This window comes from Pelodiscus sinensis, chromosome 8, assembly GCF_052426305.1.
Source record: "Pelodiscus sinensis isolate ZL-2025 chromosome 8, ASM5242630v1, whole genome shotgun sequence".
Taxonomy (NCBI): domain Eukaryota; kingdom Metazoa; phylum Chordata; order Testudines; family Trionychidae; genus Pelodiscus; species Pelodiscus sinensis.
In genome coordinates, this window is record NC_143059.1 from 2,206,494 (window position 1) to 2,222,880 (window position 16,387).

Below are 16,387 nucleotides of genomic sequence, written 5' to 3' on the forward strand. Positions count from 1 at the left end.
CCGCTCTCGCCTGGGCAGAGCTCTCACGTGAGGCAAGAGAAGGGAAATGGGGTCACCTACAACTGTACCGGCTGTAGGAACTGGTCTTCAGAGGCCCCTTGCTCACCAGGTGCACACTCATGGGGGGCATCTTGCAATCTAGGTCAGGAACGCTGACGTGGGAGCTAGTAGGGATCCCTGCCCAACTGTCCTGGAGGTCCACAGTCACCTAGCACAACCCTCCCCATGCCGGAGCGACTGTTCACAGCCAGCCCATGATGCACCACCGGGGTGCAGGAACAGGGCCGGGGGGTTTCTCTAAGGAAACAGAAGGACACGCCCCTTACCTTTATGCCATCGGTGGCATTGTGGACAACCGTCGTTTGAGGCTCCTGGGAAAAGAGGCAGTGGAAAGATTAAACACAGATTCCAAAGCGTACCCCATTGTGTTCACTCTCTAGCAAGCACAGAACAAGTGACCAACATGGAAACAGACCACAAAGAAACAGCTCCGAGCTGCCGACGCACGTCGACTCACGCCCCGGCTCCGAGGGCTCCTTGGGAAGAGGCGGAGCTGACAGCGCCCGATGCCCGCCAGGTCCCAATGGCCTGCTGAGCGTGGTGTTGGCACAAGCCCCTGAAGCAGTGACCAGCTGGCACCGGCGGGCATACGTCAGAAGGCGACTGACTGCACAAGTGCCCTCCGCAGGTTCTCTCGGAGAATGGGGGTTTTGAGGGGAAGAGGGAGGGCGGAGCAAGAGCCTTTGCCTCCAGTTTTCCAGTGAGGTGCCAGATGGTTTACTCTGAAAGGGGACTCAGAATTCCCGTGTCCCGGAGAGAAGCTGCGCAGGGGCCCGGGCTGCCACGGACAAGGCGGAAGTTGCTGAAGCAGGAGTCCCCAGACGAGGCAGCCGTGGCACACAACAGAATCAGAGAGGTGCCTTCAGCACCGCAAGAGCCGATGCGGGGGCAGCTTAATGAGATGTCCCTGGGAAACTCTGCGGGATGTGCCAGGCCCCTAGGAGCACAAGCTGGGCTCTGTCACCGCCCGCTCTCCAAACGCCAGCCAGGGTCCTGCCCCGTCTCTCCCGCCGCCCTCCCTCCCCTGGTCGATCTGCAAGAGCCTCGGGCACAGCAGGCCTTTCCATCCCGGCACACGGAGGAACGTGAATGCGCCGTGACAGCCGGAGCCTTCGGCCCACGGGGGTCCCTGGAGACCTGTGCGCCCGCCCCACCTACTCCCAGTGGCCTGGCGTCCAGGCCTCCTCTCCCGGGGCTGACATTGCTCACTCGCGGTCGTCTTTGCAGCCAGCCTCCCCCAGCCAGCCACAAGAGTTACCCGGGGATGGGGCGGGGCAGCCCCCCGCAGCAGGGGCAGACAGAACGAAGCCGACACACAAGCTCAGACAGAGCAGAACAAGCAGCGCTCCGGGAGACACGAGGCCAAGGAACCCGGCAGCAAAGACAAGGAAGCGGTAGTAATCAGGGAAGGTACCATGGACGTCTGCACGGGGGGAGTTTCTTTGGCTGGGCTTACTAGACTGGTTTGGTTGTTGCTCTGTGGCTGAGACAGAAAAACAGACTGGTTTAGTTCCGCTGTGGGGAGCAGAGGCAGCAAATCTTCAGGTGCCCCCTGCCGGCTCCTCAGCCCCCTCAGGACGAAGACGAGGGAACGCACCCGGGGGGCTGGAGACAGCAGATGTACCAGCCCCCCAGCGGGCTGCAGCAAAGGGAGAGGGGCCGGAGGGGGAGCTGGCGGGCTCCAGGAGAGGCCCTGGGCTGCAGGCAGACCGAGCGTGAGCGGACGTGTGGGGCCAGCGGCGTTAGGGCTGGGGTGGGAAGGAAGCCGGGGGCGTTGTGCAGCCGGTCTAGCTGGTTTGCAGCTTTCCCCGGCGGGTGTCTCGCAGACAGGGCAGGGAGCAGCGCCTCTGCGCGTCCCAGCTGAGGCAGCCAGCAGAGCCCGGGTCACTGCCCCGTCTGACCCGCTGGGAGGCCAGGCCAGCAGGTCCCGACTCCGCCATGCTGGGGGAACAGCCCTGGCCCACCCCGAGACGGGCCTCACCCAATCCCCTGCAGCTTCCTTGCTCCCCGGCGCCCCTCGGCTGCCAGGCAGACTCGTGGGGACTCGGCCTCGGGGCGGGCTGGCCTCCCCTTCCCCGCCCGACAAGGCAGTGCTGAGCCCAGCGTCTCCACCCCTCCCACGCAGGAGCCAAACCCCGGGGTGAAGAAGCGCGCGGAGCCAGACGCCTGGGCGAGTTCAGTCACCCCCAGTGCAAGCAGGTGCCACGGGACGGAGGTTCCCGTCACCCCCACCGCTCTCCTCCCCTCCGGCTTTCCTTCCACAGCCACACGCCCGCTCAGGTCCCCTGGGAGAGAGCACGGGGCCTGCCAGGGCTAGGAGCAGTCCCGGGGCTCTGGCCGCACACCCGACGCAGCTCTGGGCCCGGAGCCAGCGGGGCTCAGGGAAAGGAACAGCCGAGGGAGCCGCGGCTACAGCTGAGAATGGCCCTTCCGGGAGCAGAGCCACTGGAGCTGTCCAGACGCATGCAGCAGAACCACTCTCTGCCCGGCCCTGCCCCAGCACAACCCAAAGAAGATGTCGTAGGACGGTCCCGGCATTCGCCAGCCGACCGAGCTCCCGAATGGCGCCATTACTGGCATGCGCCGCACCGCGGTACCTCGGATGCAGATGCCTGAGCAAGTGACTTTTGCTTGCTTAGTCAATTGCTCTTCACTTTCACAGGCTGGCACCAATGTTCCCTCAAATCTTTCCCATCCGTGTGCAGAATAAATGTGTGCACCGAGGCACGTGCAAATGTGCACCACCACTAGAAACACAAACCTAGCTGGGGCACCCTGCTAATCAGTTGGGGGTATGTGAAGCGCTCGTGCGCAGCCACACAGGTGCTCAGCTGACAGAACACGCTGGCACCCCCATGGGCTACGTGTCCAGGTGAGCTGTGCACACTCCTCTGCCCCTCGCCCCACAGACCAAGTGTTCCGACAGGACCCTGCAGGACAGAGGAAGATCCTGACATGTAAAAGGCGGCGCCTAGGAAGCATCAGTCCACCGAGAAGAGCTCCCCGACAGACCAGCTTTGGCAGGACCCCTGAGTACAGTCAGCAAGACCGGCCGGCCACACAGAGGTGCAAGGGAGAGCACAGCGAGGATGCAGCGGTGAGGACGCAGGAGCCAGCCAGCTCGTCCTGCATTCCCTGGTTGCTCCTCCGCTCGCCCTCGCGACGGGGAAGAGGAGACGCCGGCTCCTCCGCTCGCCCCCGCGTCGGGGAAGAGGAGACGCCGGCTCCTCCGCTCGCCCCCGCGTCGGGGAAGAGGAGACGCCGGCTCCTCCGCTCGCCCCCGCGTCGGGGAAGAGGAGACGCCGGCTCCTCCGCTCGCCCCCGCGTCGGGGAAGAGGAGACGCCGGCTCCTCCGCTCGCCCCCGCGTCGGGGAAGAGGAGTCGCCGGCTCCTCCGCTCGCCCCCGCGTCGGGGAAGAGGAGTCGCCGGCTCCTCCGCTCGCCCTCGCGTCGGGGAAGAGGAGACGCCGGCTCCTCCGCTCGCCCTCGCGTCGGGGAAGAGGAGACGCCGGCTCCTCCGCTCGCCCTCGCGTCGGGGAAGAGGAGACGCCGGCTCCTCCGCTCGCCCCCGCGTCGGGGAAGAGGAGACGCCGGCTCCTCCGCTCGCCCCCGCGTCGGGGAAGAGGAGACGCCGGCTCCTCCGCTCGCCCCCGCGTCGGGGAAGAGGAGACGCCGGCTCCTCCGCTCGCCCCCGCGTCGGGGAAGAGGAGACGCCGGCTCCTCCGCTCGCCCCCGCGTCGGGGAAGAGGAGACGCCGGCTCCTCCGCTCGCCCTCGCGTCGGGGAAGAGGAGACGCCGGCTCCTCCGCTCGCCCCCGCGTCGGGGAAGAGGAGACGCCGGCTCCTCCGCTCGCCCTCGCGTCGGGGAAGAGGAGACGCCGGCTCCTCCGCTCGCCCTCGCGTCGGGGAAGAGGAGACGCCGGCTCCTCCGCTCGCCCTCGCGTCGGGGAAGAGGAGACGCCGGCTCCTCCGCTCGCCCTCGCGTCGGGGAAGAGGAGTCGCCGGCTCCTCCGCTCGCCCTCCCTGCTCCCTTTCCTGCCCCCCAGGAAGGCGGCAAGGCTGCAACGCTGCAGAGGATTCCCGTGGCTGCAGGCGTCCCTGGGACACGGCAGCGGCTCACGGGAGATACCAGCGCCTCGCCACCCCGCCAGCACCGGGACGCACGACGGGGGCACGGGGAGGGGGCGCGGTTCTGGATCCGTGCTGGGCGACGGAACAGAGACCTGGTAGCAGGGCCGGCAAACCTCTTCCGCACAGAATCATAAAGAAATCACACAGAGCAGCTTTACGCGCTGGGCAGCGCTGTGCCCACACCGGCCTCCTGTGCGCCACGGGGCTGCACCCAGCAGGGTGACCCCTATTTGTGCCACACTCCAGGCCAGACAGCTCTGCTCCGCAGGGCCCTCGCCTGCAACGGCGGGACACGGCCACCCGCATCGTCAGCAGCCAGTTTTCTGTACAGATCGGTGCTGGTGGCCGGCCAGCTCCTGACCAGCCCCGCGGCCCTCTCTGTCAGGACACGGATCGTGCACGTGGCAGATGGCTCCCTCCAGCCCCCGCACAGACATGCTATGGAGGGTGATGCGCACAAGCGGAGCGTGCATGGCATGAGAATGGTGGATGCACGGATCACAGGCAGCTTACGGGAGGTGCTCACCATCAAGTGCACACTGGAGCTGGACTTCCTTTTCTGGGCACACCATTGAGAGAGGGAAAAAGAAGGAAGAGAGGCGATGAGAAGAAAAGCACAGAAACGACTCACGCTAGCGCCACAACGCTCCCCGGGGCAGGAAGGAGAAGCAGAAGAAGGCAGACTCCCCACGGTGCACAGTGCAAGCATTAGCACAGAGCGCCTCGCCACACGCGGGGGGAGGGGCCGGCGAAGCCCGCCCCACGTGCAGGGAGGGGGGAGGCGCCCGTGCGCACAGAGCCAGAGGCGGGGGCCTGCGAGGGACCTGCCCAGCAGAGGACCCCACACATGCAGGCGAGGGAGGGGGCCACGTTCTCAGGGCGGGCAGGAAAAGGAAGGCCACGTGGAAAGGCTTGGAGGGAAAGGGGCACCCCGGGTGCAGAGACCAGGGAAGGGTTCCTCATGCACACAGACGGGGAGGTGACGGGCACCCCCAGGGGCAAGGGAGTTGATGCAACCCCCAGGCAGAGATGGGGGTAGGGGAACCCACATTCAGGGTCTGTCCATGCCACTCACGGTTAACGTGGCTCAGCTAACCCGTGTTAAAACAGCACTGACCACGGGGCAGCTCACTGTTACTTCAGCACAGCAGCTTCAGCTCAGGCTATGGGGGAGCTGGGGCGACCCCCCCACGCTGTCATTGGAGCGCGCCCCCGGGGTCAGCCAACCCCCCCGGTCATTGGAGCGCGCCCCCGGGGTCAGCCAACCTCCCCCCCCCCCGTCATTGGAGCGCGCCCCCAGGATCAGCCAACCCCCCCCCCATCATCAGCCAACCTCCCCCCCCGTCATTGGAGCGCGCCCCTGGGGTCAGCCAACTCCCCCCCCGTCATTGGAGCACGCCTCTGGGGTCACCCCCCCCCCGGTCACGCCCCCGGGGGGTCAGCCAACCCCCCCGGTCATTGGAGCGCGCCCCCGGGGTCAGCCAACCCCCCCGGTCATTGGAGCGCGCCCCCGGGGTCACCCAACCCCCCCGGTCATTGGAGCACGCCTCCGGGGTCAGCCAACTCCCCCCCGTCATTGGAGCGCGCCCCCGGGGTCACCCAACCCCCCCCCCGTCATTGGAGCACGCCCCCGGGGTCACCCAACCCCCCCCATCATTGGAGCACGCCCCTGGGGTCACCCAACCCCCCCCATCATTGGAGCACGCCCCCGGGGTCACCCAACCCCCCCCATCATTGGAGCGCGCCCCCGGGGTCAGCCAACCTCCCCCCCCTCCCGGTCATTGGAGCACGACCCCGGGATCAGCCAACCTCCCCCCCCCCATCATTGGAGCACGCCCCCGGGATCAGCCAACCTCCCCCCCCATCATTGGAGCACGCCCCCGGGGTCAGCCAACCCCCCCATCATTGGAGCACGCCCCCGGGATCAGCCAACCTCCCCCCCCGTCATTGGAGCACGCCCCTGGGGTCACCCAACCCCCCCATCATTGGAGCACGCCCCTGGGGTCACCCAACCCCCCCATCATTGGAGCGCGCCCCCGGGGTCAGCCAACCCCCCCCATCATTGGAGCACGCCCCCGGGATCAGCCAACCTCCCCCCCCTCCCGGTCATTGGAGCACGCCCCCGGGATCAGCCAACCTCCCCCCCCATCATTGGAGCACGCCCCTGGGGTCAGCCAACCCCCCCATCATTGGAGCACGCCCCCGGGATCAGCCAACCTCCCCCCCCCATCATTGGAGCACGCCCCTGGGGTCAGCCAACCCCCCCATCATTGGAGCACGCCCCCGGGATCAGCCAACCTCCCCCCCCTCCCGGTCATTGGAGCACGACCCCGGGATCAGCCAACCTCCCCCCCCCCATCATTGGAGCACGCCCCCGGGATCAGCCAACCTCCCCCCCCCATCATTGGAGCACGCCCCTGGGGTCAGCCAACCCCCCCCATCATTGGAGCACGCCCCCGGGATCAGCCAACCTCCCCCCGTCATTGGAGCACGCCCCCGGGGTCACCCAACCCCCCCATCATTGGAGCACGCCCCTGGGGTCACCCAACCCCCCCCATCATTGGAGCGCGCCCCCGGGGTCAGCCAACCCCCCATCATTGGAGCACGCCCCCGGGATCAGCCAACCTCCCCCCCCTCCCGGTCATTGGAGCACGCCCCCGGGATCAGCCAACCTCCCCCCCCATCATTGGAGCACGCCCCTGGGGTCAGCCAACCCCCCCATCATTGGAGCACGCCCCCGGGATCAGCCAACCCCCCCCCCCCATCATTGGAGCACGCCCCTGGGGTCAGCCAACCCCCCCCCATCATTGGAGCACGCCCCCGGGATCAGCCAACCTCCCCCCCCTCCCGGTCATTGGAGCACGCCCCCGGGATCAGCCAACCTCCCCCCCCCCCGTCATTGGAGCGCGCCCCTGGGGTCAGCCAACCCCCCCATCATTGGAGCGCGCCCCCGGGGTCAGCCAACTCGTTCAGTAGCCAGCCCTTCTGCAGGGCAGCGCTCCCCAACCTTGGTCCTCAAACCCTCTCTCCTCCCCCCACACGCCTGTGGATTGAGCACCCCCCCCTCATCAGCACTGTCTCCCAGCACACTGGGACATGGCCTCCCTGGCCACGCCCTGCCCCACCCCCCTGGGCACAGCCCCACTCCTGAGTCCAGCCCAGCATCCGCTCCCCGCCTCTCAGTGCCCGGCCACCTCGCGGCACGCCCCAGAACGCACCGTCCGCAGCGGAGGAAACGGGGCAGACAAGGAGCCTGCCCCCAGCACCTCCCCTGGACCCCTGCACCCCGCTTCGCTAGCGCATGCGTCCCGAATCTGGGCCCGAATCCAACCTCAACCCACCGCCCCACCAGTGGTCTCGCCCAGCCATGGAGGAAGCTGGAGACAGTCTCTGAGAGAAACAGACGCTCCCCCCGCACAGGGCCAGCCCGGCGTGGGGGCAGGGAGTGCGACACGAGAATTTCCTGCCTCGCTGAGTCTGTTCCTGAGAGCTCGGGCCTCTTGAGGAGCTGCGGAGCTGCACCATGCCCTGCCAGAGCCAGCAGGCCCGCATCCGGCCTGCGCCCAGGGCATGTGAGCATCTGCGCCAGCTCCAGGGCCACCCAGCGGCTGTGATGAATGGTCTCGAGGACAGAGCATTCAGAGAGCCGTTTCTGGGACGGTCCTTTGGCTAAACCAGCCTCGCCCGGGCCGGGCTGGATTGGAAAGCCAGCCCCAATGACTTGGGCATCGTCAGAGAGCGTCACTACCAGAAGCAAGGACGCGGCCAGCCAGCGGAGAACGCGCCTGCTCCTGCCCGCAGAGGCCAGCCCGTGTGCGTTCGGCCACAGCCCCACCAGGCCTGATGGAACCGTGACCCTGCACACCGGCCGTGGGCCCACCCCTCACACACTAGGCCTCGCCCTCTCCCACAAGTCTCCGGAAGCCTGTGGCAGTCCGACCTGTGCCCAGAAGCATCTCGGTGGGGGGAGAGCTCATTCTGAGCTTCGACACCTTTCTAAGAAGAACAAAAGGGAAGCGGGGGGGGGGGGGGGGGGGAGGCAGAGGGGACGAGACACACAGATCTTCAGGGCAGTTTTCAATTCCCACTCATACAGCAGCACCAAGAACGCTGGCCTAACGGACCAAATAACCAGCGAAGACCCTGTCTGGCAGGTCACAGTATAAAGGCAGGGCCTGACCAAGGAACACCCCCCCTTCGCCCCAGGAATTACTCGGGGAGGAGGGAATCTCTGCCTCTAGCAAACCGTAACCCGCTAAGCACACTGCAGCTCCAATGCAAACAACAGTAACCAACTGGGAAAGTGACGGGCCCTGCCTGGCCCCTGGAAGCCGTGTGGCCGTGCAGCTGGTCTCTGAGCTGTGCTCCCAAGTTCCACTCTCCCGTGGCAGGGAGCTCAGCTGACCGGCGGGGAGGGCAGCGTCTCAAGGAGCACACAGGGCAGTTCCCTGAGCAGGGAGCTAGGCGGGGGGAGTGAGGGAGGGTGTGAGTGGGCAGAGGAGAGGGGAGGGGAGGGGAGTTGGGAGAGTCCCGTCTGTGCCAGGAAAGGGGCAGGAACTCGGCACTGTCACACCTCCTGGGAAGGGGAGCTAAGGGGCTGGCTGCGTGGGGGGAGGGGTGCCAGGGCACTTGCTAGATTACATTTCAGACAAAGTTTACACAGATGTTAGTGGCTCAACAGGAGGGTTGGGAGGATCAAACTCTGCTCGTCATCGCTTTTGAAATCCCGTGGTATTAATACATGGGTCACTGCATTGTACTGAGGCAGCTCTTTGCTATGCGGTAGCGTGCTGGCTCGTGAGTCAGACGGAGCAAGTACTAGGTGTGACGCTAGCTGTTATGTAGGATGAAACCGGATCGGCATCTGTCTACAAACCCTGAAGCCATGTGTTACTGTATTTGTTCTGGGGCGTCCACATCTCTCTCTCTCTCTCTCAATATCTCTATATAAAATGTGTGTGGTTTTTTGTTTGTATTGGTGGTGCACATCCACACACTACCTCAATCATAGGGTTGCGCATAAGAAATGTCGACCCGCCCAAGGAAATGTTAGAGGGAACACTGATCCCCACCCCGCAGAACAGGGGGAACACAGCAGACAAGCGATACGAAGAGAATGAACAGATTTTATCACCCGCAGCCCTAAGGAAGCTAATCCAACCCTAAGGTGGTTCCACAAGACAGACCTCGGCGCCGCTACGGTTCAGCTGTGTTCAAGAACGTACCAAAGAAGCATCCATGTTAAAGCACACTTGAGACCACGTGGGCATCTGCTAATACAGTCTGTTGGGAGAAAAATGCAGCTGCCATGCCAGTCACCAGACTGCCGAGTGCGATACAGCACGTGCGTCAGGGCTGGAATGGTATCCAAACCAAGCCACCCTTCTCCACTCACGTGCCCGCCCAGGAGGCTCTGGCACACCAGCAGGAACGGTACGGCGGTTACCCCTGCAGAGAGGATAAACCACCTGCAGCACCTGCAGCCCACATCCACACTCGGTGTAAATAGCCCCATCCTCTCGTCTCAAGGTGTTGATGAGAACCACCTGCCAATGGCAATGAGCCAAGTGACCAGCGGAGCAGCACCTGTATTTTAACAGCCAATAAAAAGCAGGGAGAAATGCTTCGCTCGACAGCCAGCCAAAGGCGTTTTCTCCTCTGTAATGGCAAGAACCAGAGGGGTAGCCGTGTCAGTCTGAATCTGCAAAAGCGGCATCTGACCAAGTGGGTCTTTGCCCACGAAAGCTCATGCTCCAACACTGTGGTCAGTCTATAAGGTGCCACAGGACTCCTCGCCTCTTCTCTTTAATGGCAGCCAAAACCAAGCGTGTTTACAGATGCTGGAAATACGCCTGAGCCCACGGTGACGGTAAGAAACGTCTCGTATTTATGGCTTTTCCTGTCCCTGTGATTGTTCGGATGAGGCAACACTGTCCTACGAGACTGCCACCATGTAACCCGGTCAGGATCCGGGCCCCTGTGCATGAGACAGTCCTTGTCCAAAAGGCCTTAACACAGCGATGGGCAGCATCAGCTAGCGAGCGGCCACATTCATTATCCGCTGAAGATGAGTGGCCGGTCCTGCGGCACCTTGGAGACTAACAAATCCATCTGCAGTATCATGAGCTTTCGCGGGCAAGACTCACTTCCGCAGAGGAGCTGGAGCGGAGCAGGCAATTACAGTGATTAGATGCTTGGCTACATGGACGCTCTCCTCGCGTGCTGCCCTGGCTCTGCCCAAACAGCCAGCACAACAGGCCGCCCAAGGACTGTAAGATCCGCTAAGGGACGAAGGCAGCATAGACCGATCACGGTTACTACCACCGAGGGTACTAGGACGTGCCTGCCGGGGATGATGGTTGTCTGGCAGGACTTTCCATTCCCTGCTCGGCTGGCCCAGGATATTCACTCAGAGATACCTCTTCATACCCTCGTGCAGACAAGGGACGTACTGCCCCAACATGGCTCCTTGTCCCCCAGCTCCTTGGATGTCTTGCTTGGATTCATGGCACCGCCATCCCGGCCTTCTCTTCTAGGAGGGGCCAGTGTGTTCCTGTCACCCTGCGGAATTTTGTTTTACCATCCTTGATATCGGGATGTTCTGGTACCACCCCTCTGGAAGTGTGGGTGTGGCCGCTCTGTGCCTAGCACATCTTAGGAATGTGTGTTTCTGCACCAGCAGCCAATTGGAGCCTGATGTTTGCTAACTTCGCTTGGCTTGCTCACTACATTAGCTCAGACTTCATGCAAGACCAGTGACAAGGGCTTCTCTCAGGCTGTCTTCCTACGACACCCTCCTCTCGCGCACGCCAGCTTCTGGAATTCGAGGCGACGGCCCCCCACAGCAGGGGGCTGCACCCTGGGTAATGCACCTGTCCTCCAGGAACTGATGCACCTGTCCTCCAGGAACTTCTCTAGCCCAGTTTAGTTTTGGCCTCCACAGCGTCCCGACGGTGAGTCCGCAAGTTGGCCGTGTGCCGAGAGGCAGTGCCTCAGGCTGTTTGCTACCTAGTCGTGCCATGGGACAGGCGCGGACTGCTGCGTTGAGTAAATCACACTGCCTTTGTCACGCCCCGCCAGAGAGCCCCGCGCACATCCCCTCGTTCCGTCTCCAGGCAGAAAAGCCCCGGTCTTTTTCATCGCGCCTCCCCTCGTCATCGGTACGCCGCTCTCGTACCGTGCCCTGGTCTTGCAGAGCTGCTTTGCCACGGGGTGCTCAGAACGGTGGGGGCGTACCACGGATTTCTAGAGAGGCAGTACGATATGTTCCATGCTACTGTCGGTCCCTTTTGCAATGAGTCCCAACAGTCTCCTAGCAGCTGTCCAGAGAACTCTCCGCAGGGCTCTTCCGTGAGTGACCACAGCTACTCTGGAGCCCGTTTTAGATGTGCAGTTGGGATTCTGTGTTCCAACGTGTGCTACTTTGCACTTGTCATCTGCCGCCTAGCTGCTCAGGCACCCCGCTCTGAGACCCCTGCACCCCTCACTTGCAGCTTGGGGCTTCGCCGTCGGGAGTCATTCTGCACAGTTTGCAAACCGCGTCCCCACAAGGTTTACCCTCTTCCAGATTACACAGGAATGAGCCGAACAGCCCCGGACCCAGCACAGGCCCTGGGGACACCACTAGTTACCCCGCTGCATTCTGAAAAGTGACCCTTAGTCCTGCCCCGTCGCTCCCAGGGAAACTGGGGCTTCACCTGGAAGCACGAAGCAGGCGTGTCTGGAGGAATGAAGGAAGTGCTGGGGCGTGTGCCGACAGGCACGGAATCCCCCAGTCCCTGGGTTTTCTGTCCATCCCTGCTCTGGCCCGGTGTAAGCCACCCCTGGCACGGCCCCTTTCGGACCTGCAGCACCGAAGGCTGCTCACTGGAGCCCACAGGGCTCGGGGGTTTATTCAGCAGCAGGCCTGTCCCCCGTGCCACCACAGGCGCACACAGGCGGTGGCTTGAGACCTATCCTCTGCAGCACACACACGGCGTCAGTCGCCCCTCAGTGTGTGTGTAAGGACGGGCGGGACCAGCCAGCACCCCACCAGCCAGACAACACACACCACCGGGCTCCGGCACCGCAGGGCTCCCAGCTGAACGGTCATCCCCGTGGCACGGCACTGGCCCGGGACAAGCACTGGTCAGAGTGACCCCGAGGCCTCACGTAGCCGGTGGGACGCGGGCGGCACCAGGAGACCTGTCCTTCAGCAGGGCGCAGTGCCCCGGGCCCGGGGGCTGGAGAACGCAGCGGCTCCTTCCATGCTCACCTGCCCCGACCCCGAGGGGGGTCCCCCTCCCCACAGGCCCTGTCGGGGAGCTCAGGGCGAGACGGGGAGACAGCCACAGGTCTGTCGGCCTTTGCCATCCCCTGACAACAGCTCTGCAAAAAAGCAACATCTCCTCTCTGGAGCCAGCCCGGGTCAGACCCGGGGCTCTGCCTCAGGCAACAGCCAGCAGCAAAGCTTGGCAGGAGGAAACCCTCGGACACACCGGCCCAGCAGCTCCCTAGCCACCCATTCCTCAGAGGCCAGGCCTAGGAGCCGGCTGCTGGCTGGGAAACGGACAGGCAAGCAGGGGAGGCAGAAGAGCTGGGACCCACCTTCACTCCGTCTGACTTCTTGTTCAAGAGGCTTTTGGCAGCTGCAGAGAAAAGAGGACAAGCCGGTGAGGAAACCCTCTCTCCCTGCCCTCCAGACGGCCTGGGATTCTGGGCACAACCCCTGCGACTTTCTCTTGGTAACAGGGAAAGCAGCAGAGATCAGAGCGGGTCCGGGTCCGGGTCCGGGTCCGGGTCCGGGTCCGTCAAACTGTTGTGCCGCTGCCCATCACAAACCCAGCGCAGGAGGGGAAGGCAGCCCACCCTGCCCGTTCAACAGCGTCACGCCAGCAACGCCCCCAGCGGATTCTACTTCAGAGCCTCTCTCCCAGCCCCCGCCTCCTCCCACAGTCACAGCCTTTGCAGAGAGCAGCTGGAGGCACCTGCCGGCCTCTCGTGGCTGGACAGAGACCTGCCACCAAGGACAGCCATCGCCGTGAGGAGCGGACAACGCAGAGAAATCCTGACCCCTCCCAGGGGCAAATTAGCCAGAGGCATGTCTGGGATAAAGGCAAGGACTAAAACCGAGAGGGGAGGGGAATGCATTTCCTCACTCACTCACGCATGCACGCACAGTGCACGCACACACAGCGCCTGTGCACGCACACACACAGCGCATGCGCACAGACACACACAGCGCCTGTGCGCACAGACACACAGCGCGCGCACACACACGCACAGCGCCTGTGCACGCACACACAGTACGCATGCACGCACACACAGCGCCTGTGCACGCACACACACAACGCATGCGCACAGACACACACAGCGCGCGCACACACACGCACAGCGCCTGTGCACGCACACAGAGCGCACGCACACAGACACACACAGTGCCTGTGCACGCACACACATGGCACACGCACACAGACACACACGGCGCACGCGCACACACATGGCGCGCGCGCGCACACACACGGCGCGCGCACACACACGCACAGCGTCTGTGCGAGATGGCTAGCATGGGCACCCTGCCCCATTCCAGCGCACGTCTCCCGCACAGGCAAGGCCTGGAGGAGTCTGCGTAGGGATGGAGAATTCCCACGCAGTGACCCCTCCACTGAAGAAGCGATAAACCCATCGACTGCTCAGCAGGCAGCCAGGCCATGGGCGTCACGGATGGAAACACGGCTCCCACACCCTAATGGCCACTCCCCGGGCACCGTCCAGCGGTGCGGCCAGCCCCTCCCCGGCCGAGGGGACCGCTGGGGCCAGTCTAGCCGGCCGACGGGGCGGAGCCTGCGGCAGAACCGACTGGATTCCCCACTGTCCCGGGTGCCGTCTCCTCCCCGGCTCGCCACGGCCAGGGCCCAGCGGAGGGATTTCGGAGCTGAGCAGGACAAGGCCCCTTCACTTCTCCGACTCAGCAGTGTGTGTGTGTGTGGGGGGGGGGGGAACTTACCGGAAAAGTTCCGGGAGACCAGCATCGTCGTGAGGATGGCGCCCTGCGGGAGGAGAGAGAAGGGATGAGCAGCGCTGCCCACCTCCGACGGGCCACCCCAGACACAGGCGGCCCGGCTCCGCCCCAGCCGTTTGTCCAACCGTCACTATGGGCCAGGAGCCCGAGAGCAGGGCCGGCGACGGCTCTCAGGCACGGAGCGCTCCCGGGGGCAGGCCAGACCAGGCGGGTGCAGAAACCTGCCAGCCCCCAAAGACTCTTCCAGAGCACCTCGGCTCAGACAAACAGCAACGAGCTATCTCCAGGCTCACCTCTGGCAAGGCAGGCATGCGCCCAGGGCACAGAGGGAGAAACTGAGGCAGAGAGGGGAAGGGACTTGGGGCAGAGCTCGGAAGAGACCCCAGCCCCCTTCCCACGTAGCAGACGCCTGCTCACCTTCAACTTCCTCCGGGCGTTGAACTTCCTCAGGCACTCCACGGTCTCCTGCCTGTGCATCATGGAGGCCACGGTGGATCGTTGCTGGAGGACAGGAGCAAGGGGGGATGTTAAATCACTGCGAGCCGCCCAGCAGATGAGTTCCCCCTCCAGCTGCCGCCACGCACGCACCGAGCAGCTCAGCCCTGGGGCCCTGCGCCCAACAGAAGCCACCGGCCCGGCGGCGTGGCCGCCACAGCCACGAGAGCTGCCACGGGCCCTGTCTGAGAAAGTCACTGCCGAGCACCCGTCCCCACCACTCAGAGCCCAAGAACCAAGCCAGCCCGCAGCAGCGCACACCAGCACTTCCCGGGCACGGGGGCCTTGCCACTAAATCTCAGAAGGCAAATCCAGCCAGCAAAGGCCACTGCCTGGCAACCCCATGGCCCGTGGACCGGCTGCTCTGCGAACCGGGGAGCACCAAGCCAGCCTCTGCAGCCCGGCCTCGGAAGCGGAAGGCGGTCTCCGGAGCCACACGGCTCTACCGCATCAGCCGCCAGCCGGAGCGTCTTGTGCAGCCAGCAGGCGCCCCGGCCACACGAGGAGCACGGCCCAGGGGCCAGAGAGGCGGGAACGTTCAGAAATTAGCCGCCAGGCGCCCTAAAGCGGGGGCAGAGCCGGAGCAGAGGTGAACGAGCACGGCTCCGGGGCGCGGCCACTTCCAGCGCATACTGCGTGCACCACGCCCGCCAGCTTGCATCGCTAGGCAGAGCTCTCGGGGCGGGGACTCGTCAAGAGCAGCTGCAAGGGGCGACACGCGCAGCGCCCCAGCACGCGGAGGCACCTGTCTAGTGCGCTCGCTCCGTCACGCAAGGAGGCGGCAGCTCTCCCGGTTACGCTGCAGCTCCTCTGGCCAGCCATGCAGCAAGCGAGCAGACCTCCCTGCGCCTCCCGGGGAGAGGGCTGGCCACAGCCGCCAGCACCACGCTCTGGCCAGCCGCGCAGCAAGCGAGCAGACCTCCCTGCGCCTCCCGGGGAGAGGGCTGGCCACAGCCACCAGCACCACGCTCTGGCCAGCCGCGCAGCAAGCGAGCAGACCTCCCTGCGCCTCCTGGGGAGAGGGCTGGCCACAGCCGCCAGCACCACGCTCTGGCCAGCCGCGCAGCAAGCGAGCAGACCTCCCTGCGCCTCCCGGGGAGAGGGCTGGCCACAGCCACCAGCACCACGCTCTGGCCAGCCGCGCAGCAAGCGAGCAGACCTCCCTGCGCCTCCTGGGGAGAGGGCTGGCCACAGCCACCAGCACCACGCTCTGGCCAGCCGCGCAGCAAGCGAGCAGACCTCCCTGCGCCTCCCGGGGAGAGGGCTGGCCACAGCCGCCAGCACCACGCTCTGGCCAGCCATGCAGCAAGCGAGCAGACCTCCCTGCGCCTCCCGGGCAGAGGGCTGGCCACAGCCACCAGCACCACGCTCTGGCCAGCCGCGCAGCAAGCGAGCAGACCTCCCTGCGCCTCCCGGGGAGAGGGCTGGCCACAGCCGCCAGCACCACGCTCTGGCCAGCCATGCAGCAAGCGAGCAGACCTCCCTGCGCCTCCCGGGGAGAGGGCTGGCCACAGCCGCCAGCACCACGCTCTGGCCAGCCGCGCAGCAAGCGAGCAGACCTCCCTGCGCCTCCCGGGGAGAGGGCTGGCCACAGCCGCCAGCACCACGCTCTGGCCAGCCGCGCAGCAAGCGAGCAGACCTCCCTGCGCCTCCCGGGGAGAGGGCTGGCCACAGCCGCCAGCACCACGCTCTGGCCAGCCGCG

General features: G+C 65.0%; 1 protein-coding gene across 15 annotated transcripts in view; it reads right to left on the reverse strand.

The window, feature by feature from the left end:
- Positions 1-16,387, reverse strand: part of CAMK2G (calcium/calmodulin dependent protein kinase II gamma) — an 80,117-nt gene that overhangs the window by 15,983 nt on the left and 47,747 nt on the right. For 6 of the 15 annotated variants that reach the window (XM_075934609.2, XM_075934610.2, XM_075934608.2 and 3 more), the window contains 6 exons: positions 14,607-14,690; positions 14,175-14,217; positions 12,776-12,816; positions 4,716-4,748; positions 1,475-1,543; positions 327-371 (listed from right to left, as the gene is read on the reverse strand). In XM_075934609.2, coding sequence (XP_075790724.1) covers positions 327-371; positions 1,475-1,543; positions 4,716-4,748; positions 12,776-12,816; positions 14,175-14,217; positions 14,607-14,690 — 315 coding nt within the window. The remainder of the gene's footprint in view (positions 1-326; positions 372-1,474; positions 1,544-4,715; positions 4,749-12,775; positions 12,817-14,174; positions 14,218-14,606; positions 14,691-16,387) is intronic. The other 9 variants (XM_075934612.2, XM_075934617.2, XM_075934622.2 and 6 more) reach the window with 3 other exon arrangements.